The sequence below is a fragment of the Lepisma saccharinum genome, chromosome 19 (genome assembly GCF_977018435.1).
Source record: "Lepisma saccharinum chromosome 19, izLepSacc3.1, whole genome shotgun sequence".
In the NCBI taxonomy this organism is placed as follows: Eukaryota; Metazoa; Arthropoda; class Insecta; order Zygentoma; family Lepismatidae; genus Lepisma; species Lepisma saccharinum.
Genome location: NC_139247.1, coordinates 3,931,243 through 3,956,742, shown reverse-complemented (window position 1 = coordinate 3,956,742; position 25,500 = coordinate 3,931,243). Strand labels below are relative to the sequence as shown.

At 38.8% G+C, this 25,500-nt stretch overlaps 1 protein-coding gene across 1 annotated transcript in view; it reads left to right on the top strand.

The window, feature by feature from the left end:
* Positions 1-25,500, top strand: part of LOC146002788 (mini-chromosome maintenance complex-binding protein) — a 122,514-nt gene that overhangs the window by 66,275 nt on the left and 30,739 nt on the right. Inside the window, exon 7 of the mRNA XM_083140722.1 lies at positions 3,529-3,652. Coding sequence (XP_082996848.1) covers positions 3,529-3,652 — 124 coding nt within the window. The remainder of the gene's footprint in view (positions 1-3,528; positions 3,653-25,500) is intronic.

The window sequence follows — 25,500 nt, the reverse complement described above, 5'->3', positions numbered from 1 at the left end:
GAAACAATTCAGCCATGGATCCAAATACAAAATCGGAGAAATTGTTAAATTGATGGGCCGGAAGATGGCGAAGGTGATTGTGGACAATGACACGATTGTTGTTCATCTCTCGAAGATCAAGAAGTATCCCGACAAGGTCGGAAAAGACATCCTTGTCCGAAAAAACCCAGTGCTTGTTGGAGAGGAAGATTATCTCCCAGTGCCTGCTTATCAGGATCCAGTGGTACCTCCGAATGCGGCCTGCGACAATCAACCGGTTAGGAGATCACAAAGACCAAGACGACCACCTGACCGATATGGGCAAACTACATGAAACGGGAGTCTCTTCAACCTAAGGGGGGGAGAGTGTCGTATGCTGATTGAACTCGAACGCCAGACCTGATTATTAAATGTTGTTGGTGTTTAGTCTGTGCGTTCTTCCTGTCAAACATGTCCAATATGATATAGCCGTCCTGTGCGACGCAACTTTGTATCTTCATATCACAATGTAAGTTATTGTGCTGATTATGTTACTGTGTTCCTGAATTATACATTTACGTTCGTGTTGCTAATACTGTTTTATTCCTGACTCCATTTCTTGTGTAATTGAAGAACTGAAAGAACCCGAAACTCAACACATGTCACCGCTGAAGTTTCTAGAGCTGCAGGGGAAGAATGTGAATTTTCATTGGATTGGTGACGTAAGAGTTGAGGGGAATCAGTCCCATGGAGGGGAGGTAACCTTCAACTCTGCGCGTGAAGACCGTTACCCACACGCTTTGCTTCAATGTCAGTGGACCTGTTTTTAACCTTTTAGTTTTTAATATGGGCTTTTTAAGAACACAGGAACTTTTACTTTGTTAAAGCTGGAAACTTTTATAAGTGTTTTTTACCCTTGCCTTCAACCTATATTCCTATTTAACACTTTTTTACGTGACACCATGTTTGGTGTCTAGATATTAATGTGGACCTGAGGAAGTATTGACCTCCGATACGTAGTTTCGATCAATTTATACTCACGTAAGTTGTGGATTTTTGATACTATCTAACGTATTTATATTTTTATATGTGACTTGTGTTTGTACATGTATTTCGAGACTGAGTATGTAAAATGGCAAATGTAAACTACGGACCTCAAATTAAATGTTTTAAATACACAGTTTATTTCGATTGAATTAGAATATTTGAATACATTGGAAACACACAGACCCTTTATATTGTATTTGTATGTGTGTGGATGTTGATAGGCGGTAATACGTAAGGTTGAAATAGAGAAAATATTTGCTTCTAGCCTTGAAATTTTGGAAAATTCGCCCTTAAAACTGGGAATTATACTTGATTTTTATCATGGTTCTAGAGTAGCCACCCTGTTTTAGCTTTGTGTGAAGAACAGCGTTCTTCCATTGTCTCTGAGTAAGTGTTTAAGGCGAGGAGGTACATTTACACACCATGTGTGAATTTTTTTGAATATCGTCGGAATGGGCAATGCTACTGAAGAAAAATGACTGGGTACAAGAGAGTATGAATTTCTCCACATGGGGCAAGTTGAAGCGTTTTTCAAAGTTGATTATTAAGCTAGATACAACCTGTAAAATATATGATGAATAAGAATTTTCGGAATCCCATGTATTCCTTATAGGGAATCAACTTCAACATCAAGTTACAGCTAATCAAATGGAAGTTTTGACTTTTCTGCTGGGCAATCACTTGTTCAAACTGCCATCTTCCCATTGATATCATTTTCCATTCCATTGGAAGTTTGATATTCCCAAGATAACAAATAAAAAAAATACTCCCCTATGCCCAATGCATTTCTCCTTGCCTCCTGGCAGTGTTGCCAAACCTGGTGTGCATAAAAGAGCTCAATTTCAACTTAAATGGAGTTAAAACTGACTTGAAGGAGCTAGATTTACGAAGCGCTTCCTAGAGTAATGTTAGTTGTCAAAGGGGGTGGGCGTTGCTATTACTGTTTAACTCTAAATTTATGACAATTTATTCTTAGTTATCACAATCTAGATCCGGCGGCATCACCCATCTCATGGTCGTACGAAATCTAAAATAAAGGATTCCCTGATAAAAATATTATGCCAATTTCATGTCAACACGGCGCTATAAAAAAAAGTAGCTGTGGATATAAGAGGGGATGGGGCAACGCAGCCAATATAACAATATTACATCATGTGCAAAATGTATAATCATGGCAAAAGTTGGTCTGTGTGGGCCGGAACCAGTGATGGTATCATAGTGAGGCACGGGGATGGGTGCCCCAGTTCACAGGCAAACGAGTGAACGAAAGAGCCAGATCAGGTTCTAAGAGAGCTAAGTTGGCAAAACTGACTCATAGGGAAAGCTGGCCAGACTATCCTTACCTTTTCAATGTGTTGTGTTGTCCTGTGCAGGTCCATTTACAATTTTGCACTTTTAACCTTTCTCAAGGGGCTCTTTTCACCCCTTTGTAACTCGAATTTAAGGGTTTTCGATAAGAGATTTTTTCCTCGTATTCTTAGAAGGAAATGTGAAGTGTCTACTTATTGAGATTTTCGGCTCTATGGCAATTTAAAAACTCAAAAGTTAAATAGGTGATAAATATTTAACCTTCTTCATTTCTGAGCTAAATAAAGCTTCAAAAATTTGGGTTACTGAAAGACATATAAAGTATGTATCAACTTTATTCTAGGAAATTTTCCTGATCTACTTTTCTGCTCATGTCAACAATCAAGTAATTTTATATCTGTTTATTGCTTGAAAACTACTACAGACACAAAAATAGAATTTACTGAACTGAAAAATACAATGTGTATTAATGGAATGCTTAATATCCCAATCGGGTCAGTCCGCTTTTGTCATGGAAGTCAAATAATTGACAAAAATCAATGAACAATGAAAGTAGCATTTTATTTTATGGGTAAAATACCAGGAAGATACATTACCTTGATTTGAAAATTTAGGAAACTACAAATGTCTTTTGTTAAATACACATAAACGAATTACTAACTTTATTTGCAGATAAAGCTAATAATTCGTTTACGTGTATTTATTATACAACCACATCTTGTATTTCCCAAACATTGAATGAGTCTTTTTTTTAATTTTTTTTTTAACTAAATTTGATTCAAATGGTAGTTAATTATGATATAAATTACAGTCATTAGCAATTTCGAAACAAATTTGTGACCAATAAGACAAGAGATATGCCAGTGTACTGATGGTACACATGGAATATGTCACAGTTATATAGTAAATATGTGTGTATAGTAACAACAAATTGCTGAAATTACCAGATTTGTTTTCCTCAATTTTGGGTTAAATATGGCTAAACACAATGCAAGTTAAAATTGAGAAAAATTCGAATTTGAAATGTAACTCTAACATCTGTCCTTGGTACAGGAAAGTTAAATATAACCAACGCAGGAAAGTATAAAAATATTAAACTGGAATCCTGCTATGTATGAGTTATTCATTTTATTCATGTTAATATCACCTTTTTCCTATTATTAATGCATTACAATCAAATCATGTTATTTTTTTAAAAAATATTTTCTGTTGTAGTAATGGAAGAGATCTTTGTTGAGGCTGCTTCAATTAGGAAAGACCTTCATATGGTGTTGACCCAACTACTACTAGGAGATGTACTAGCTGCAGACTACTTGATATGCCATTTAATATCCACTGTGTAAGTAGTGCATTCGTTAGTAATGAAGGAATTTCGTAACTTTTTTCTTCCCATTGTTTCTTTGTAACATGAGTTCCTGCATAGCTACATGGTTGTCATCCCAAGCTCAGACTCAACAATTGTTTTCTGGCTCCCGAGGAGCTGCTTGGCAGGCCTGCAATGGGCTCTTGTTACATTTATGATGGTTTGTCAGAGTATCTATGCAATATATTTCCTGTGACTTTTTGTCCAGGTCCCCCAGAACATTGTCAAGCTTACACTAAGGGCAAACACACCAGTGACGTTTTCTCCCATGTTATCTGGTTTGCTGCCGGTAAAACAACTTTTTTTCATATATAGAAATTGCCAGAAAATTTGAAGTTGTTGGACTTCTGTTTATGTTTTACTTGCATGCTGTATTGGTGTTTCATTTCTATTTTATCTAAATAATATATAATAAATATATAAAAAAAAAAAAAGTAAAGTAAAGTGTTCCCCTGTGCATAGCACCACGCCATGAAGGCGTATAGGGGGTGTGGGGGTAACGCCCCACACTTTCTTGATCCGGTCGTGAGTGGGGGTGATGTGATCAGCATCATGCCCCTGACCGCCTTTACCCCCCAGGGTTTCCCCCAGGTACCCATGTTATTCGACGCTGGGTGGGCGCCGGGGCCGCTTCCACCGTTAGAAAAGTTCCCGGATTTGAACCGGCCGGGGATCGAACCCGGGACCTTTAGCATGGTAGTCAGACGCGTTACCGACTGAGCCACCGCGGCCAAAAATATACATACAATAAATAAGAAGTGTTGCGGTAAATAAGTCAAATTTTCAGATTACGCCACTGAACACACACACCCAGCACACAACAACCTTGCATGATTAGTTACTCTACACTTCTAAGGAATGTATAGTTTGTTTCCTTGTTTCTGTCTAGGAATACTGGTTTTTGCACCTTGCTGTATCTCCTCAGGTGTCACAACTGGTTGTTTCTTCCCCTCCACTTCATCCCGTGACCTACTCTTCTTGGCTTCCCTTCCTCCTCCTCCTCCTGCTGATGTTATTGGCCTTCACTTTTACAGCAAGGTGGAAAAAGCAGTTTTCTTAGGAAGAATTAAGGACACAAACTATACATTCCTTAGAAGTGTAGAGTAACTAACCATGTAAACTTGTGCACTGTGTGTGTGTTTGGTGTAAGTAAGGTTGACAATGTTCTAGGAAACTAGGATGGAACATTACAGGAAATATAAAAACAACTTAAAATAACACTACACGTGCGCGTAAGGTATTTGAGGACACATTGGAGGCAGTACGAGAAACATCCATATCTGTCGAAGAACGAGATGTATTGATGCAAAACTTAGAACACAGATGCAATAATGGTTGGAGTAAAGGGTTATTCGATGTAACTGCTATCAGCCACATTCATGTGGGACTGCAAGCGTTGACATGAGCGAATCAGATGGTCCTTATTGATGTTGCACATTACTTGGATAATGGTGGATTTTAGGGAATCAGTTGTATTGTGGGAGTGTTGATTTATCTCCCGTTCAACAACGCCACATGCATAATAGTCATGGGGATTTAGGTCTAGGAAGTTATGTGGACACATGTTTGGTGTGATGTGATCGTGCAGATTGGTTGCTATCCAATCTTGAGTCGTCACAGCTTTGTGGCCAGGTGCAAAGTGACCAGGTGAAACATATGGCTTTCCATTGCATACACTGTCTATCCAGAGTTTCACAACTGTTTTCTGCATCTCCATGTGTCCAGCAGCATTCAAGACCCTGTGGAAGAAGTAGAGTAGCATGGCTTGTCCTTCCGTACTCATCACCCCTAAAACCATCACAGTCGCAGGAAATTTGGTGTTCATATGACAGCATCTATTTAATCAAGAAAGAGATATTTTACTGGCATAGATCTAAGTCCTACACATCAGAAGGATCCGTACATGACCACCTGCCATTTCTTCTGTTCACCTTTTGATCTAGACCAAAATTTTTTTCACTGGAAAAAAAAAATATAACAGCAGACTGGGTTCTTCTGGGTGTTTCACCTTGTTCAGTAATCACTGTGCTTGAAGCAGCCATTGTTCTTGTGTGTGTGTGTGTGCTGACACGAACTTCCCTTTTCCCATCACATATGACTTATATCAAATATCCTCATGCACTACAGTGTGGATTGTGCCCTCAGACACCTGGAGATCTCTGGCAGTGGTCCTCATGGACTTTCTGGGGTTCCCATTGATGATGTATTGCACCTGCTGCACGAACTGTGGTGCCCAAACACTGTGTATGCTTTTTGCGCTTGGCTACAGGCAACACATACCCACCAGAGACTTCCAACTCCTGGATTTTGTGTACAAATGAAATGACATGGCAACTTTGAAAAACAGTGCAATCCAACATCCATGTGCTTTGCATATATCGCAACACTCGCAGCGTGCCATTTCATCTCTCGCATTACCTGGCAGTCTGCCGTTGCTATTCAAAAAAGATAAAAGTACAGCAATTAGTTTTCACAAGAATATGGGTGCACAAATACCTTATGCACCCTGTATTATATTGGGTCCAAGCAGGGTTGTCATGTTTAAAACGAAAGTGTTTTAAACAACTTGTTTTAAATGTTTAAAACACATGGTTTTGTTTTTCACAAATGTTTAAAACAGTGTGTTTTAAACATGTTTTTTTCAGAGTTGTTTAAAACATTTTGATACTTGAGGTTTGATAGTTTGCGATTATTTGCGTGTTTTGTAACTTTGCCTTTCCATTTAATCCATGTCATTTTGTTTATTGTGCATAGAAATCTGTTCAGTGGCTGAAAATATATGTTGAATTAATGAAGAAACATATCGTGATGAATAACCGTGGGCCATGTTTAAAACTCTTGGCTATCTTTTTTTTTTTTTTATAAGTGTTTAAAACATTTTTAAAATTGAACACTATATGGATGAAACAGTTTTGTTCCTCACTTAACACACCACACATAATTGTTAATGTCAATATTTAGTTGCATTCACGATAAAATGTATTTTAAAAAAAATAAAAAAACATTACCTACCACATGGATTGAGTGGGGCCTCGCAACTGTGGATTAGTCCAAGCTTCTCGAACAACCTACAAGCGAGATTTAAGACTAACCTAAATATGTTTTTTAAGAAGTTAGTCAACCGTTTACTTTATATCTAGGAACACAGCCCTTCCTTGGATGATTACTCTTAGAAAATAAGTCGTCTTGGCATTATTTGTTTAAAACATGTTTTTTTCGGTTCTTGTTTAAAACATTTAAAACATGTGTAAAACTAAAAAAAAAAGCCTTCTTGATTTCTTTTATGAACAGAGAGATTAAGTACAAATGTGTGGCCTGTCTATGTTGGAACAGCATATCTGTTGTGGTATTGCTGTTGTAATCTCTTATTGGCCTAAAATAAAGAAATGCATTCCAGGTGTGTTCAGTTGAAAGATCAAACTGAATATGTATAGCAATGCATACAAATTAAATGTGTAAACTATTTTTCACATTGCATATAGTGTAATGTGAACTAACAGTAACCAGGATGTCTACCAGTAAAGAAATCAGCCGGTAGGTCATGAAAGTCAAGAAATTACACATGTGGTCAAAAACTCAATATGTTGACCAAAGTAGAAATTTATTTTATTTTAAAACATAAACTAAATGTGATGTGTCAACCTTCTAGCAAGGTCTTCTTCAGACTCTGTACCAAATACAAGTGAAATAAGGTACAAAAGAGGAAGATATATACAGTCAACTCTTGATTCTATGACCCCGGGTATAACGACCCTCTCGAAGTAACGACCCTTTTCCCAGGAACCGTGTAAAATTTAGGAAAAAGTTGAAAAATTAGGAAAAAAAGTTGAAAAATTGAAGGAAATTGGCCGAAAAATGCATATTTTTTTTTCACTCATTCCCTTCACGAGCGCTCTACCGCTCACAATTGGGTCTGAACTAAAAATAGACACCACCACACCATGCTTGAGTCATATCCAATAGCACTTGATCTCTGCCCTCCTCTCCCTCAAGTGCACCAATGTTACCCCCTTCCCCCACCCGACGGCTGCTACCATAGCGCCAGGCTTGTTTTGCCACGCTTGCTCTTGGATACGTGAGAAGAGAAGATCGAATGTGCTTGTATGTTAATTTAAATCGACCTTGACTTGTTTCCTTGTCCTAAGAGCAGGAATTTTCCAAAATACAGATGCGTGGTGCCTGGAAGTCTGGCCCATCTGTCCAGCTCCGACCTCAAGTTCAGCAGGTTCCCGTGAGTGAGCAACTCTCGGCCTTGTAGCCGAAAACTTCCGGTAACCGGTTTCATTCAAAACGTGTTCTTTGATCCCTGCAACACTTCATAAAGAAGCGAAACTGTTAGAGATAATCAAAACCACATAGGCAAACTAAAGGTCGTCAACCCGCTTAATGCATTGTCATCCAGGTTTCCACAAATGTTTACTTCGATCTTACGTGCATCATAACTCCCATTTCCCACTTCATACGATTGTGTCGATGACGTAATATCTGCCAAAAAAGTGTTCCGTTGGCTGACTGACTTCTCTCTCTTTTCCTGTTAGCAAACTGGGGGGGGGGGGGGAAGGGAGGGGCGATGCCGATTGTTTCAGTCACAATTTTCTTGCTCCTGTGTGCACTTGGGCTGATTACAGGCGAGGGTGGAAGTGGACCCACACCTCTTCCTTTCCTTTGACGTCTAAAATATGACAACCAGTTCTGGATATATTCTTGAAAAAAAAAAAGAAAAAAAAAACTTACCCCTGCTCATTCTCCACCACTGGTGTGGACGGCAATGTTGATAATTGCAGAATTCAGGGCCCATTTTTTTTTTTTAAAGGAAATATTGCCCCTATTATCGTCTGTTGCATGGTAAAACGTAAAGCAAGGGTCATTTCTTTCTTCTTTACACTGCTGTTAAAAGTTCAGTCTTAACACTTGCGTTATCTTTAAAATGCTGGGATTTTTCTCTTCCACCACCTGTTGCTCGAACTTCCAGCCGGTCTCCTTGTTTTTACGATGCAGCTGGCGCTGGCGCCAGTGTTTTGTCTAGCGTCTGCAAAGCTCTTGCGTGCCGATACAAGCAATGACTCATCCAGGACGAAGGAATCTCGCAAAGCTGTTTTGATTTTACGTTAACGAAATTCGATCTCCAGAAAGGAAAACAAGAGTTAAAAATAACTTCATGTTCTGCGCCTTCTGATAAGCGAATCTGTAAATTTAATTGGCATCCACTTTTCTTCAGAATCATTCATGTGGGAAAAAAAATGTTCAATGTAGGAATGGTTGCTCGATTAAAAAGACATTATTCAAGGGGAAAACTTTTGGAGGAGTGGGTGTTTGACATCGAGAAAACTCCAAAATCCAACATTAAATCTTCGATTAACGTGCGAGTAAATAACGATCTACCATTTTGATATGTGAAAATGCACAGTTTCATAAAGCTTGTTTTCAGTTCATTTTATGCTGATGGGCTAATCAATATGCAGTTTAAAGTGAAATCCAATTCCAAACCCGAATGATTATAGACTGCGATGCTGTTTAATGAGGTGTCCTAGAATACACATTGGGTGAAAACAGATCACAAGGTGCACGTTTCCTTTTTCATGCTGGATTACAATGCAAGTCAAGGAAGGAGTTTGGAGTGCTCCCTTGAATGGGGGAGGAGGGTGAATGAAGTTGGTTGAAGCAAAGAAAACATGACTTTTTTTTACGATGTATTTTACTCGGCCGAACCAGAACTAAATATCAGCCCTGCATTTTTTTTTCTGGTGCCTAGAAAGGTTGTGTTGTTTCTCCCGAGAGATCTAATCTTACCAGTTAATCTTGTAACAGACAATGCTCCAGTAGACTCGTATAAAATCCAACATTCATTCAGTCCGATTATCTCCCGACTTTTGCTGGCTCCAGTGTGACTGGTGTCAAGGTTCTTCGAGTTTCGCTTTCAATAAGCGTGAGATTGTTTTCCTTTCCATAGGTCTCAGTGCAAACGGGTTTCTCATGAACTAGAATTGTAAGAATTTCCTGGAAAAGCAACGACTGTGCACAACTGAAATTAAGTTTCATTATTTTAAATTCTTTTTTTTTTTGTGAAAACGTTTTCATGTTCTATTTTCCTTCTCACAACACGTGTCCTGTGTATAACAGGTTGTATAACTACCAGTATAAATGGTGTTACCATCTCCTAGGCATCTTTGTGTCCATTTCAGCTCCGTTTGAGCTGAAAATTGGTGCAAATTCCAATAACAACCCCTTCGAAATAACTACCCTTTTCCCGGTAACTGTGAAATTTCGTTGAATCGAGAGTTGACTGAGCAGAGAGATTAAGTACAAATGTGTGGCCTGTCTATGTTGGAACAGCATATCTGTTGTGGTATTGCTGTTGTAATATCTTATTGGCCTAAAATAAAGAAATGCATTCCAGGTGTGTTCAGTTGAAAGATCAAACTGAATATGTATAGCAATGCATACAAATTAAATGTGTAAACAATTTTTAACACTGCATATAGTGTAATGTGAACTAACAGTAACCAGGATGTCTACCAGTAAAGAAATCAGCCGGTAGGTCATGAAAGTCAAGAAATTACACTTGTGGTCAAAAACTCAATATGCTGACCAAAGCAGAAATTTATTTTATTTTAAAACATAAACTAAATGTGACGTGTCAACCTTCTAGCAAGGTCTTCTTCAGACTCTGTACCAAATACAAATGAAATAAGGTACAAAAGAGGAAGATATATACAGTCAACTCTCGATTCTACGACCCCGGGTATAACGACCCTTTTCCCAGGAACCGTGAAAAATTTAGGAAAAAGTTGAAAAATTAGGAAAAAAAGTTGAAAAATTGAAGGAAATTGGCCGAAAAATGCATATTTTTTTTCACTCATTCCCTTCACGAGCGCTCTACCGCTCACAATTGGGTCTGAACTAAAAATAGACACCACCACACCATGCTTGAGTGATTATCCAATAGCACTTGATCTCTGCCCTCCTCTCCCTCAAGTGCACCAATGTTAACCCCCCCCCACCCGACGGCTGCTACCATAGCGCCAGGCTTGTTTTGCCACGCTTGCTCTTGGATACGTGAGAAGAGAAGATCGAATGTGCTTGTATGTTAATTTAAATCGACCTTGACTTGTTTCCTTGTCCTAAGAGCAGGAATTTTCCAAAATACAGATGCGTGGTGCCTGGAAGTCTGGCCCATCTGTCCAGCTCCGACCTCAAGTTCAGCAGGTTCCCGTGAGTGAGCAACTCTCGGCCTTGTAGCCGAAAACTTCCGGTAACCGGTTTCATTCAAAACGTGTTCTTTGATCCCTGCAACACTTCATAAAGAAGCGAAACTGTTAGAGATAATCAAAACCACATAGGCAAACTAAAGGTCGTCAACCCGCTTAATGCATTGTCATCCAGGTTTCCACAAATGTTTACTTCGATCTTACGTGCATCATAACTCCCATTTCCCACTTCATACGATTGTGTCGATGACGTAATATCTGCCAAAAAAGTGTTCCGTTGGCTGACTGACTTCTCTCTCTTTTCCTGTTAGCAAACTGGGGGGGGGGGGAAGGGAGGGGCGATGCCGATTGTTTCAGTCACAATTTTCTTGCTCCTGTGTGCACTTGGGCTGATTACAGGCGAGGGTGGAAGTGGACCCACACCTCTTCCTTTCCTTTGACGTCTAAAATATGACAACCAGTTCTGGATATATTCTTGAAAAAAAAAAAGAAAAAAAAAACTTACCCCTGCTCATTCTCCACCACTGGTGTGGACGGCAATGTTGATAATTGCAGAATTCAGGGCCCATTTTTTTTTTTTAAAGGAAATATTGCCCCTATTATCGTCTGTTGCATGGTAAAACGTAAAGCAAGGGTCATTTCTTTCTTCTTTACACTGCTGTTAAAAGTTCAGTCTTAACACTTGCGTTATCTTTAAAATGCTGGGATTTTTCTCTTCCACCACCTGTTGCTCGAACTTCCAGCCGGTCTCCTTGTTTTTACGATGCAGCTGGCGCTGGCGCCAGTGTTTTGTCTAGCGTCTGCAAAGCTCTTGCGTGCCGATACAAGCAATGACTCATCCAGGACGAAGGAATCTCGCAAAGCTGTTTTGATTTTACGTTAACGAAATTCGATCTCCAGAAAGGAAAACAAGAGTTAAAAATAACTTCATGTTCTGCGCCTTCTGATAAGCGAATCTGTAAATTTAATTGGCATCCACTTTTCTTCAGAATCATTCATGTGGGAAAAAAAATGTTCAATGTAGGAATGGTTGCTCGATTAAAAAGACATTATTCAAGGGGAAAACTTTTGGAGGAGTGGGTGTTTGACATCGAGAAAACTCCAAAATCCAACATTAAATCTTCGATTAACGTGCGAGTAAATAACGATCTACCATTTTGATATGTGAAAATGCACAGTTTCATAAAGCTTGTTTTCAGTTCATTTTATGCTGATGGGCTAATCAATATGCAGTTTAAAGTGAAATCCAATTCCAAACCCGAATGATTATAGACTGCGATGCTGTTTAATGAGGTGTCCTAGAATACACATTGGGTGAAAACAGATCACAAGGTGCACGTTTCCTTTTTCATGCTGGATTACAATGCAAGTCAAGGAAGGAGTTTGGACTGCTCCCTTGAATGGGGGAGGAGGGTGAATGAAGTTGGTTGAAGCAAAGAAAACATGACTTTTTTTTACGATGTATTTTACTCGGCCGAACCAGAACTAAATATCAGCCCTGCATTTTTTTTTCTGGTGCCTAGAAAGGTTGTGTTGTTTCTCCCGAGAGATCTAATCTTACCAGTTAATCTTGTAACAGACAATGCTCCAGTAGACTCGTATAAAATCCAACATTCATTCAGTCCGATTATCTCCCGACTTTTGCTGGCTCCAGTGTGACTGGTGTCAAGGTTCTTCGAGTTTCGCTTTCAATAAGCGTGAGATTGTTTTCCTTTCCATAGGTCTCAGTGCAAACGGGTTTCTCATGAACTAGAATTGTAAGAATTTCCTGGAAAAGCAACGACTGTGCACAACTGAAATTAAGTTTCATTATTTTAAATTCTTTTTTTTTTTTGTGAAAACGTTTTCATGTTCTATTTTCCTTCTCACAACACGCGTCCTGTGTATAACAGGTTGTATAACTACCAGTATAAATGGTGTTACCATCTCCTAGGCATCTTTGTGTCCATTTCAGCTTTGTTTGAGCTGAAAATTGGTGCAAATTCCAATAACAACCCCTTCGAAATAACTACCCTTTTCCCGGTAACTGTGAAATTTCGTTGAATCGAGAGTTGACTGAGCAGAGAGATTAAGTACAAATGTGTGGCCTGTCTATGTTGGAACAGCATATCTGTTGTGGTATTGCTGTTGTAATATCTTATTGGCCTAAAATAAAGAAATGCATTCCAGGTGTGTTCAGTTGAAAGATCAAACTGAATATGTATAGCAATGCATACAAATTAAATGTGTAAACAATTTTTAACACTGCATATAGTGTAATGTGAACTAACAGTAACCAGGATGTCTACCAGTAAAGAAATCAGCCGGTAGGTCATGAAAGTCAAGAAATTACACTTGTGGTCAAAAACTCAATATGCTGACCAAAGCAGAAATTTATTTTATTTTAAAACATAAACTAAATGTGACGTGTCAACCTTCTAGCAAGGTCTTCTTCAGACTCTGTACCAAATACAAATGAAATAAGGTACAAAAGAGGAAGATATATACAGTCAACTCTCGATTCTACGACCCCGGATATAACGACCCTTTTCCCAGGAACCGTGAAAAATTTAGGAAAAAGTTGAAAAATTAGGAAAAAAAGTTGAAAAATTGAAGGAAATTGGCCGAAAAATGCATATTTTTTTTTCACTCATTCCCTTCACGAGCGCTCTACCGCTCACAATTGGGTCTGAACTAAAAATAGACACCACCACACCATGCTTGAGTGATTATCCAATAGCACTTGATCTCTGCCCTCCTCTCCCTCAAGTGCACCAATGTTACCCCCTTCCCCCACCCGACGGCTGCTACCATAGCGCCAGGCTTGTTTTGCCACGCTTGCTCTTGGATACGTGAGAAGAGAAGATCGAATGTGCTTGTATGTTAATTTAAATCGACCTTGACTTGTTTCCTTGTCCTAAGAGCAGGAATTTTCCAAAATACAGATGCGTGGTGCCTGGAAGTCTGGCCCATCTGTCCAGCTCTGACCTCAAGTTCAGCAGGTTCCCGTGAGTGAGCAACTCTCGGCCTTGTAGCCGACAACTTCCGGTAACCGCTTTCATTCAAAACGTGTTCTTTGATCCCTGCAACACTTCATAAAGAAGCGAAACTGTTAGAGATAATCAAAACCACATAGGTAAACTAAAGGTCGTCAACCCGCTTAATGCATTGTCATCCAGGTTTCCACAAATGTTTACTTCGATCTTACGTGCATCATAACTCCCATTTCCCACTTCATACGATTGTGTCGATGATGTAATATCAGCCGAAAAAGTGTTCCGTTGGCTGACTGACTTCTCTCTTTTTCCTGTTAGCAAATTGGGGGGGGGGGCGATGCCGATTGTTTCAGTCACAATTTTCTTGCTCCTGTGTGCACTTGGGCTGATTACAGGCGAGGGTGGAAGTGGACCCACACCTCTTCCTTTCCTTTGACGTCTAAAATATGACAACCAGTTCTGGATATATTCTTGAAAAAAAAAAAGAAAAAAAAAACTTACCCCTGCTCATTCTCCACCACTGGTGTGGACGGCAATGTTGATAATTGCAGAATTCAGGGCCCATTTTTTTTTTAACACTATAACGACGGCTACAATGACTACACGTTATTGTCGGATCAGGTCTATTCGACCCGGTGAAATATTATACTTTTTTTTTCAGGCGTTCAAATTTTCTAATTTATATCAATGACTGAAAATAATGTTTCAGGTTATTTATTAATGACATTTAACCATTTACATGTTTCTAATATGTAACATGTTTTACAAAAAAAAATTAAACATTGAATAACATATGTTATAAAGAAACCCTTGAGTTTTGATTATAATAGTTTTCTTACATTTGGAACATTTTAATCATATGTCCAGTTATCAATAATGATTTGTAAGAATTTACATATTTTTATTATCTACTTTTTGTCAAGAATAACTTACAACATCGATTAACATGTGTTACATAGAACACGTGAATGCTGAGTACAAACGTTTGTATAGATTTCGAGCACACTGTTCTTGTTTTCAGATCGATTTTTGATGGACAAATATAACACCTCCTTCTGGATTGCTTCTGTACACCTTGCTCTTCATTTGAACATCTGTTGGTTTGCTCGTCCATTACTAGTTTGCCACTGAGCTCCCTTCCCAGGTACTGCAAGAACCTTCTACGTCTACTTGATTTGGCTCCCAATTCTTACGGATGTACTGTTTGGTACAAAACAAATGCATTTAGTGCACTGAAGTCGATCATGTCATGAAATATAACCATTGGCCATCTCCGAGCTTTTCGTTTCACATTGTAGTTTCGCACCATTTGGTCCAATTTGTCAACACCAAATTTTGTTTTATTATAAGTAATTATAACATCAGGCTTTAGCTGTGCTGTTGAAGCGTCGATTTTCGGCTGTTCATGGAACTTAGAAAGTAGAATCACCACCTTGTTCTTCTTGGGGCAATATGATGTTATCATCAGATCATCTTGAAATCCAAACAAAGTGGAGCAACACACTCGCTGTTTTGTGGCAGTAAACTCTGGCAGCAGCTCTCCTTTGTTATTTCGCATCGTGCCGACCAGAGTAAGTTTCTTGGCAAGTAGATCCCTTGCAAGAGATACGCTGGTGAAGAAATTATCGCACGTGATGTTTCTTCCACTACCTTCGATTTCCTTCACTAAGTCCTTCACTACTCTCTCTACTTCATTTTTCTCCCTATTAACACCAGCTTTCTTTCCTTTGTAGATTTGAACCTTCAAAACAAAAGCAGTTTGAGAATCACAAATCAGCCACAGCTTCATTCCGTATTTAGCAGATTTCGACGGCATGCACTGTCTAAAAGGGCATCGCTCTCTAAAATTGACCAGTTGTTCGTATACAGTAATGATGCAATCAGGAATGTACGTTTCTCGAAGGTAAACAGTCCAAGTCTCGAATACATCTCTTATAGGTTCGAGGTTACCTGGAGACGAGACACGAGGCCTAAGCTTTCGTGTATTTAGTACGCGAGCCATTGTATTTGTTCACTTATACACAAGAACTCGTGAGAACGAACAAATTCATCTTCCAAACTACACAGATGCTCTGCACTATACAAAGTGTGCATGCAGATTCGGTTAGAAAGTTCTGGAAAATTGCGGCACCTGTGCTTTGAAACCAACAAACTGAAATAACCAACAATAGTTATGCAGACTATTGACGACAAACAAAAAAAATATTTTTCTGCAGTATCCGTCTGCAACTTAGGATATTTGTTTTTCCTGGGTAAACTGAACAGGCAAAGGGTACTGTATACGATTTCAATTGATTGATTTGTTTTATTTTACTTCGCGATTTGTGCCTCTTGGCTAATTTGCGAAGATGGGGATTAGTGATCAAATGATGAAATTGATAAATGGACATTTACAAAGAGAATTGCCGAGGGGGATTCGAACCCGGGATCTTTGACGTCACAGTGCGATGTGCTAACCAATCAGCCACGGGGTTAAGGAATACGCTTTTCAAGGTTGTGACTATCCTTGAAAAGTCACACAGGCAAAGAAGGATATTTCTGCAGTAGAAAAAATAGGCCTATATATTTAAAAATTAAAATCGGGCCTAAAGGACCCGTCCACCCGCAATGCGAGTAATACATTTTCTGACCAAACTTAAAAAATAACAAAAGATTACAATAAATGATTTCAAAGGCCTTCGAAATTGACGAAAAGTCACGGAAGGAGAACACGTTCATTTGCAGCATTAAAAAAATTGACAGGTATATAAATTGAAACCGGGCCTAAAAGACCCGTCCGTCGTTACAGTGTTAAAGGAAATATTGCCCCTATTATCGTCTGTTGCATGGTAAAATGTAAAGCAAGGGTCATTTCTTTCTTCTTTACACTGCTGTTAAAAGTTCAGTCTTAACACTTGCGTTATCTTTAAAATGCTGGGATTTTTCTCTTCCACCAGCTGTTGCTCGAACTTCCAGCCGGTCTCCTTGTTTTTACGATGCAGCTGGCGCCAGTGTTTTGTCTAGCGTCTGCAAAGCTCTTGCTTGCCTATACAAGCAATGACTCATCCAGCACGAAGGAATCTCGCAAAGCTGTTTTGATTTTACGTTAACGAAATTCGATCTCCAGAAAGGAAAACAAGAGTTAAAAATAACTTCATGTTCTGCGCCTTCTGATAAGCGAATCTGTAAATTTAATTGGCATCCACTTTTCTTCAGAATCATTCATGTGGGAAAAAAAATGTTCAATGTAGGAATGGTTGCTCGATTAAAAAGACATTATTCAAGGGGAAAACTTTTGGAGGAGTGGGTGTTTGACATCGAGAAAACTCCAAAATCCAACATTAAATCTTCGATTAACGTGCGAGTAAATAACGATCTACCATTTTGATATGTGAAAATGCACAGTTTCATAAAGCTTGTTTTCAGTTCATTTTATGCTGATGGGCTAATCAATATGCAGTTTAAAGTGAAATCCAATTCCAAACCCGAATGATTATAGACTGCGATGCTGTTTAATGAGGTGTCCTAGAATACACATTGGGTGAAAACAGATCACAAGGTGCACGTTTCCTTTTTCATGCTGGATTACAATGCAAGTCAAGGAAGGAGTTTGGAGTGCTCCCTTGAATGGGGGAGGAGGGTGAATGAAGTTGGTTGAAGCAAAGAAAACATGACTTTTTTTTACGATGTATTTTACTCGGCCGAACCAGAACTAAATATCAGCCCTGCATTTTTTTTTCTGGTGCCTAGAAAGGTTGTGTTGTTTCTCCCGAGAGATCTAATCTTACCAGTTAATCTTGTAACAGACAATGCTCCAGTAGACTCGTATAAAATCCAACATTCATTCAGTCCGATTATCTCCCGACTTTTGCTGGCTCCAGTGTGACTGGTGTCAAGGTTCTTCGAGTTTCGCTTTCAATAAGCGTGAGATTGTTTTCCTTTCCATAGGTCTCAGTGCAAACGGGTTTCTCATGAACTAGAATTGTAAGAATTTCCTGGAAAAGCAACGACTGTGCACAACTGAAATTAAGTTTCATTATTTTAAATTCTTTTTTTTTTTGTGAAAACGTTTTCATGTTCTATTTTCCTTCTCACAACACGTGTCCTGTGTATAACAGGTTGTATAACTACCAGTATAAATGGTGTTACCATCTCCTAGGCATCTTTGTGTCCATTTCAGCTCCGTTTGAGCTGAAAATTGGTGCAAATTCCAATAACAACCCCTTCGAAATAACTACCCTTTTCCCGGTAACTGTGAAATTTCGTTGAATCGAGAGTTGACTGAGCAGAGAGATTAAGTACAAATGTGTGGCCTGTCTATGTTGGAACAGCATATCTGTTGTGGTATTGCTGTTGTAATATCTTATTGGCCTAAAATAAAGAAATGCATTCCAGGTGTGTTCAGTTGAAAGATCAAACTGAATATGTATAGCAATGCATACAAATTAAATGTGTAAACAATTTTTAACACTGCATATAGTGTAATGTGAACTAACAGTAACCAGGATGTCTACCAGTAAAGAAATCAGCCGGTAGGTCATGAAAGTCAAGAAATTACACTTGTGGTCAAAAACTCAATATGCTGACCAAAGCAGAAATTTATTTTATTTTAAAACATAAACTAAATGTGACGTGTCAACCTTCTAGCAAGGTCTTCTTCAGACTCTGTACCAAATACAAATGAAATAAGGCACAAAAGAGGAAGATATGTATACACAAAAATCACTCCCCTCCAGACACAAGATTATTAGAAAGTTTTTTTTTTCTGGAACATTCCAGCAGGTGGCCTTCCATTGTAAACTGTACTTTCACCTGACAGGCGATTTAGCTAAACATTTCCTTTCATCTGGAAGGTGGTTGGACTCTTTATCTCATGCTCTTCTTCCTTCATTTTTCTCCCTTCCCTTCTCCTCTCCTCTTTCTCTCTTGTCCTTTCCACTCTTTCTAACTCCTTCTTCCATTCTTTGTTTATCTTCAGTCCCCATTCCAGTTCATTGTGTGTTCTTCTTCTTGTGTCCCTTATTTCCTTGGCCTTCTTCCATTTTCTCACTAGCATTCTCTTCTCCCTTCCTACCTGCTTAGCCTCATCCCACTCTGTCATATCCTGTTTCTCTCGTGATCTTAAATATATCATTTCTTCCTCTCTCTCTTAAGTCGTACATCATCCGTATGTTCTTTCAACACCTGTCTTTCAGTCTCTTTTTTCATTTCTCCTATGTACCCTGACAATCTTGTGTCTGGAGGGGAGTGATTTTTGTGTATATATGTCTTCCTGTTTTGTACCTTATTTCATTTGTACTTGGTGCAGAGTCTCAAGAAGACCTTGCTAGAAGGTTGAAACGTTACGTTTAGTTTGTTTTAAAATAAAATAAATTTCTGCCTTGGTCAGCATATTGAGTTTTTCATATCATGGAAACAAGGCTTAATGGTGTTATAATTGTGGTCAAGAATTTTTGCTATGACATTGAATGATTGATCGATTTAGTGTATTTTACTTCAATTTGTGCCAGTTTTGGCTAATCGCAAAGATGAGCATGAATGGTGATACGATGAGATGGATGGAGGGACAATCACAAAGATAGTGGATGACACAACACTGGCCCCACAGAGGATGAAACTAATTTTAAAGAACCTTTTTTAAACTAAAAAAAAAAAAAAAAAAAAAAAAAATCCGTAACAGCATTAACAGCATTATTGTAACAATTTCCTTTGCTATAAGCCCAGATGTCAGAGCCTTGCTAGTCTGCAAAGAGCAAAATAATGATAACACTGGTACACGTTGCCAACGAAATTAGTCATCATTTAAGGGAATCTTTGCCGTTTTGATTTCGAATATGATATCAGTTTTTCTACCTTGGCTATAGTTTTTGAGTAATGGCTGTCCTTTCAAAAACATAAAAAAGCATGAAATCTCATTGTTAGAGGCGCATATTTTTGGTAAATAAAAAAGTAAGATTTTAGTACAGAACAGTCTATTTCGGGTTCAAAAGGGATAAATAAAAAAAAATCGGTGTTATAGCAATGAATAATCACATTAAAATTGCTATATAAAATGACATTTTAGTTTTAAAATTGTGAATATAATCCTAAATTTGTTTTAGAAACTGCACTAATTACACAAAATAAACTTATCCCTTCTAATAGCACATTTATGTAGTTACCAGAGTATTAAGTTTATGCCTGTGTAAAGGGGTCCATTTTTGCTTCTCAAATATTTACAGCAGAATTAATCAATTTTCCGTGAATTGCATAACTCCCAGGATACTTCAGACTTCAGAAAGTGTCGCCTCGGTCGTCGTGTTTAAGAGTATATTTCGCATTTTTCAGTTCATTTTGCATTATTTCGTGGCAAGACATGGTAGAAAAATGCACCTCACACCTTTCAACCTTTCAGAAACATGAGAAATGAACATTACAGCATGTTATTTCATATTTCGTGTTTTCGTCAAAAATTAAATTTGCATGCCTCTACTGATTGTTAATCACTCTTAATGATATGAAATGAGATTTTCTTGTGTGCAAAGTGTCTGAACAATCACGTTAAAGATCCCAGCAATTATCTGCCACACTAGCGACGATTGGGTACCAAAACAGGGAGGGGGCGGGTGCAAGGACAGTTTAGTCTCCCTTAGTAGACATGGCTTATCATTAACACGAACGACGGGAGCGGTCATTTTGACTGTTATCAATTTTCTTTTTTTTCACGTTCTTTAACTTTTTGTGCAAAAATTCTCAATGTATTTGACTTTTCATAATTTTATATCTCCTTTCGATGGATGTAAGCAGTTTTAAAAGATTTTCCAAGATATGGGCTGTATGAGTACATTACCCTAGAACTACGACGAACGGTCATATTGACCGTCATAAGAAAATCATTGGAATGCCCGATTGTAGGCTTGTGTTATTGTTATTATCATTGTTCGAAAGCTAACTTCTCTTTCTTTACATGTTTGTACACGTGCAACGATTGTTACTTCATTGTTGGTCGCGGGTTCCTTTTACTAGTAATGCAGGTGTTTCGATTTGAGCTAGCAAATTGCTTTGTTCTTCGATCTTACATTCATCAGTGAGTACTTGACTTGAGAAGATGTCGTGTAAGCGTGGGTTGTCTTCGCAGCAAATTGAAAGCTTTCTCGAGCTATCTGAGGAAGAAGGGGGTTACTCAAGTCAAGATTCTGGAGGATCAGGTCCAGAAATGCTATCCTATCCTCTATCATGCAGTGGTGTGTAACTGAGAAGATGACATGTCCATTGAAACAGTTGCAACAACGTCTTCCCACAGCAGAGAAGAGGCAGGAGGAGATGCTCGGGTTAGTGAAACGGAGGTTTAGTTGGGAGACAGTTCTGTTTGGGAGATAGTCAAGGGTCATATTCCGGTGACAGGCAGGAAAGCTGCCGTGAATGTACTGAAAGAACATGGTGGACCTACAAGCTACGCCAAACAACGTATTTGTGCAGGGGAAGTTTCAAGTGCTTTTCGCCTTCTGTTTGATGAATCCAAAAATGCACAGAAATAGAGGCAAGACGTCAGCTTGGAACACAGGAATGGCGCTTAACATTGGAGGAACTGGAAGCTGCAATCTCTTCGATGTATGTAAGAGGTGTTTATTGTGCAAAAGGAATATCAGTCGAAGATCTGTGGTCTCAAAGTTGGGGAGTCAGCTTCTTCCGAGACAATGCCAAGGGATCGCTACAAGGAGATACTTGCGTTTCAATGAAAAGTCATCTCGAAAGCAAAGAATCTTGACCGACAAATTTGCGCTCGTGTCAGAAGTTTGGAGAAAATGTATGAACAATTGTTTGAGTTGTTACAGAGCAAGTGAAAACGTAACAATTGACGAACAGCTTTTACCCAGCAAAACGCGATGCCGCTTTACTCAATTTAAGGGCAGTAAACCTGATAAATATGGATTTAAGTTTTGGGTTGCAGTTGATACTGAAACAAATTATGTTTGTAACTCCTCCTCCTACCTTGGAAAAGAAGAGAATCGACCAGAAGGGCAGTCCCTTGGGGCTTATGAAACCCTTCCTGAATCAAGGTTGCAATGTTACAACGGACAGTTTTTTTACAACACTCAAATTGGCCAAGGCACTAAAAGAAAAGAAGACTACCATTGTGGGCACGATGAACAAATCACGCAGAGAAGTTCGTGTTGAAGCAAGGAAGTCAAAAGAAGAGCTTTATTCCAGTGTTATTCTACATCACAATGATGTCACTGACTATGTACCAAGGAAAGCATGCTAAAAATGTGATTGTTCTCAGTTCCTTGCACAGTCAGGTCTCCATTGAAGCTGATGGAAAAAGGAAACCTGAAACAATTAAATACTATAATAAGACAAAATTTGGTGTAGATATTTTTGACCAGATGTCAAGGAAATACACAACAAAGGCAGCCTGCAGACGTTGGCCTGTTCACGTTTTCTACAATTTGTTGGATATTGCAACTATCAACAGTGACAGGGGAAAAGATGAAAAGAAAAGAATTCATCAGGAAATTGGCTGAATAGCTGCGACAGAACTTCCTGCGGCAAACCTCCAAGACAAAGAGTGAAATGAAGAAGGTGAGAGATGCATCAGACAAGGTGGATATCAAGAAAGGGAGGGAGTGCCAAATTGGAAGATGCAACCAAAACGAGACAAATATGTAGTGTGTGTGATGTAAGAAAGCTGTCTGCGGATCTTGATTCGGCCAGAAGGACGTCTATTGCTACCAGTGTGTGTGTGTGTGTAGAGAGTGAAGAAACTAAAAGGTAATGTAATATTATACAACAAAATACATGTATTTCAACATTTTGCAGCTGTTTATTTCAAAATTACGTTAAAATCTTATGGTGGTCAAAATGACCACCCTTCGTTGTTCTAGGGTGGTTAATTTTCTCGTCGTTCTAGTGTTGAGAGACCATAGTGCGGAAGCAAAACATGGGTGGGAAATGTCCTCCACACCCCTCCTAATTGCCACCACTGATCTGCTATCTCATATCTGTCCCATATGCTTTGAAATATTTTCTCCAACATCTCCTTTATATCTTGGTGGGACCTCTACCCTTGTTTTTAATTAAAAGCACCAAGATTATCTGGAAAACGTGTCAAAGTGGATTTGGAAGAAATTTATCTTTATGCTCCTATTGATACCAACGTATTTAAAGTTTGTGAGCAAGTTTTGCACAAGTTCTTCATAGTTTTCGTGTTTGTGATTGCCGAAGAAATTCTTGACAACTGAGACCTAACTGAATCATGTAGAAGCTTCAATATAATTCTTAAAATTTGAGAGATTTGAATCATTAATGAGTTTACAAGCTTGAGGTCCATCAAAGATCCCTGATTTTAGTTTCTCAATACTCATGAAAGGATCTTTAGATATGATGAAACACTCGCCACCTTTATCCAAAACTTAATAAACTACTTCAATATGCAAGTGCAGCAGAATCTATCAGGGTCATTTACACGGCCTGCTCCTGAAGAACTCATTCCCCTCAACAATAGAAATAAAACAAAGAAAAACAAACTTTTAATAAATATATTCCATATATTCAATGGATGGACTAGAGAAATATTTTTATATTCTAATAAAAAAGCCATAACCTATTTCATGTCAACACCTACAGCTCTTATTGAGATAAACTTAAAATCGAAGGATATCAAGTATCTCAAGAACTAGAGCCAACTTGACAAAACTGTTGTTCATTTTAGATTCAGCACAACCAAAATACCATAAATTTGTTCAAAAATCTTTGCAAACCTGTGTAATTTAAGCAGTGCGCTGAGTGATGGCTGCTCTGATTTTATATTTTTCAGGTCTACACCTATCCTATCAATTCAAGCTAACCTTCGCACTTCTTTATACATACCTAGTCATATCACAAATTCTGTTACAAAGTTTAGACAGAGATGGCAACACTGTTGGATCAAACAACAACTAGTATCATTGTGTGTTTGGCTGTGGTAGCGGAAAAGTGAATTTCACTGTGAGTTGAATGGAGTGGGGCGTGTACGAGAACCGTATGGCAATAATCGCACTGCACAAAGTTTGCAAATCACCATCGGACAGTTTCAACTCACTGAAAAAGCTGAATATCAGCAGGATGTTCGTGCATAGGACCATCAACAGATACTATGACACAGGGACAATTTAGGACCACCCCAGGAAAGGCAGACCTCACAGCGTGAGGAGCCAGAAACTCGTGAAAGCAGTGGTGGCGTGGATTCGACGAAATCCTGTCAGGAAACAAGCAGTGATGGCTCGAGAGCTGAACATTTCGAAAATGTCCATGTCGAGTGTGGTCCGAAGTGACCTAGGACTCTGCCTTGAACGGCAAAGTACTGGTCACTTCCTCACTCCACAGCTTAATGCCCAGAGGGAGCAGAAAACAAAAAGATTCCTTGAGCATTATGCAAATGGAGGATCCTTTTCACGGACGAAAAAATCTTTGCAATTGAAGAGTCTTACAATCGTCAAAACGACCATGTTTATGCCTCAACATCTTGGGAAGCTCGTGAAAACATGCCATGGATCCTCAGAGGCAATCATCTTGCCTCAGTGATGGTTTGGTGGGGGGTTTCGTATGATGGCACAACAGTAGTATAAAAGTATATACTACTGGGGCGAGAAAGTATGAGCCCCCCCTCAGTCAGATTTGGCTACACTTAAAACTAGCTCAAGATGTGCATATGAGCTTTTTGCTCAAGTGTGGTACTCTGTCTAACCCAAGATTTTTGTAAAAATGCCCTCGGGAATTTCCCGGGAAAGTATGACCCCCCTCAGATTGATTTGCCTACACTTACAAAAGCTACATCTGTGAGATTGTTGTCCATAAGCTTGTTAAAAATATGGCCTTCTTGATATTGTTTTTGCTACACTTAAAACTAAGCCAAAAGTGCTCATAAGAGCCACCCACACCCACCCACCCACACCTACACATATTTACTTCCGGTCCACTTCCGGTTATACAGTATAACTTAGAATAGACAAGATTGGACAAGACAGGACAAGAATAGACAAGATTCAACAAGGCAGGACACAATATTACAGGTTAGGACCAGTCCAGACAAGATTGGACAAGACAGGACAAGAATAGACAAGATTGGACAAGACAGGACAAGAATAGACAAGATTGGACAAGACAGAACAAGAATAGACAAGATTGGACAAGACAGGACAAGAATAGACAAGATTGGACAAGACAGGACAAGAATAGACAAGACAGGACAAGAATAGACAAGATTGGACAAGACAGGACAAGAATAGACAAGATTCAACAATGCAGGACAAGAATAGACAAGATTCAACAATGCAGGACAAGAATAGACAAGATTGGACAAAACAGGACAAGAATAGACAAGATTCAACAAGGCAGGACACAATATTACAGGTTAGGACCAGTCCAGACAAGATTGGACAAGACAGGACAAGAATAGACAAGACAGGACAAGAATAGACAAGACAGGACAAGAATAGACAAGACAGGACAAGAATAGACAAGATTGGACAAGACAGGACAAGAATAGACAAGATTGGACAAGACAGAACAAGATTGGACAAGACAGAACAAGATTGGACAAGACAGAACAAGAATAGACAAGATTCAACAATGCAGGACAAGAATAGACAAGATTGGACAAGACAGGACAAGAATAGACAAGATTGGACAAGAATAGACAAGA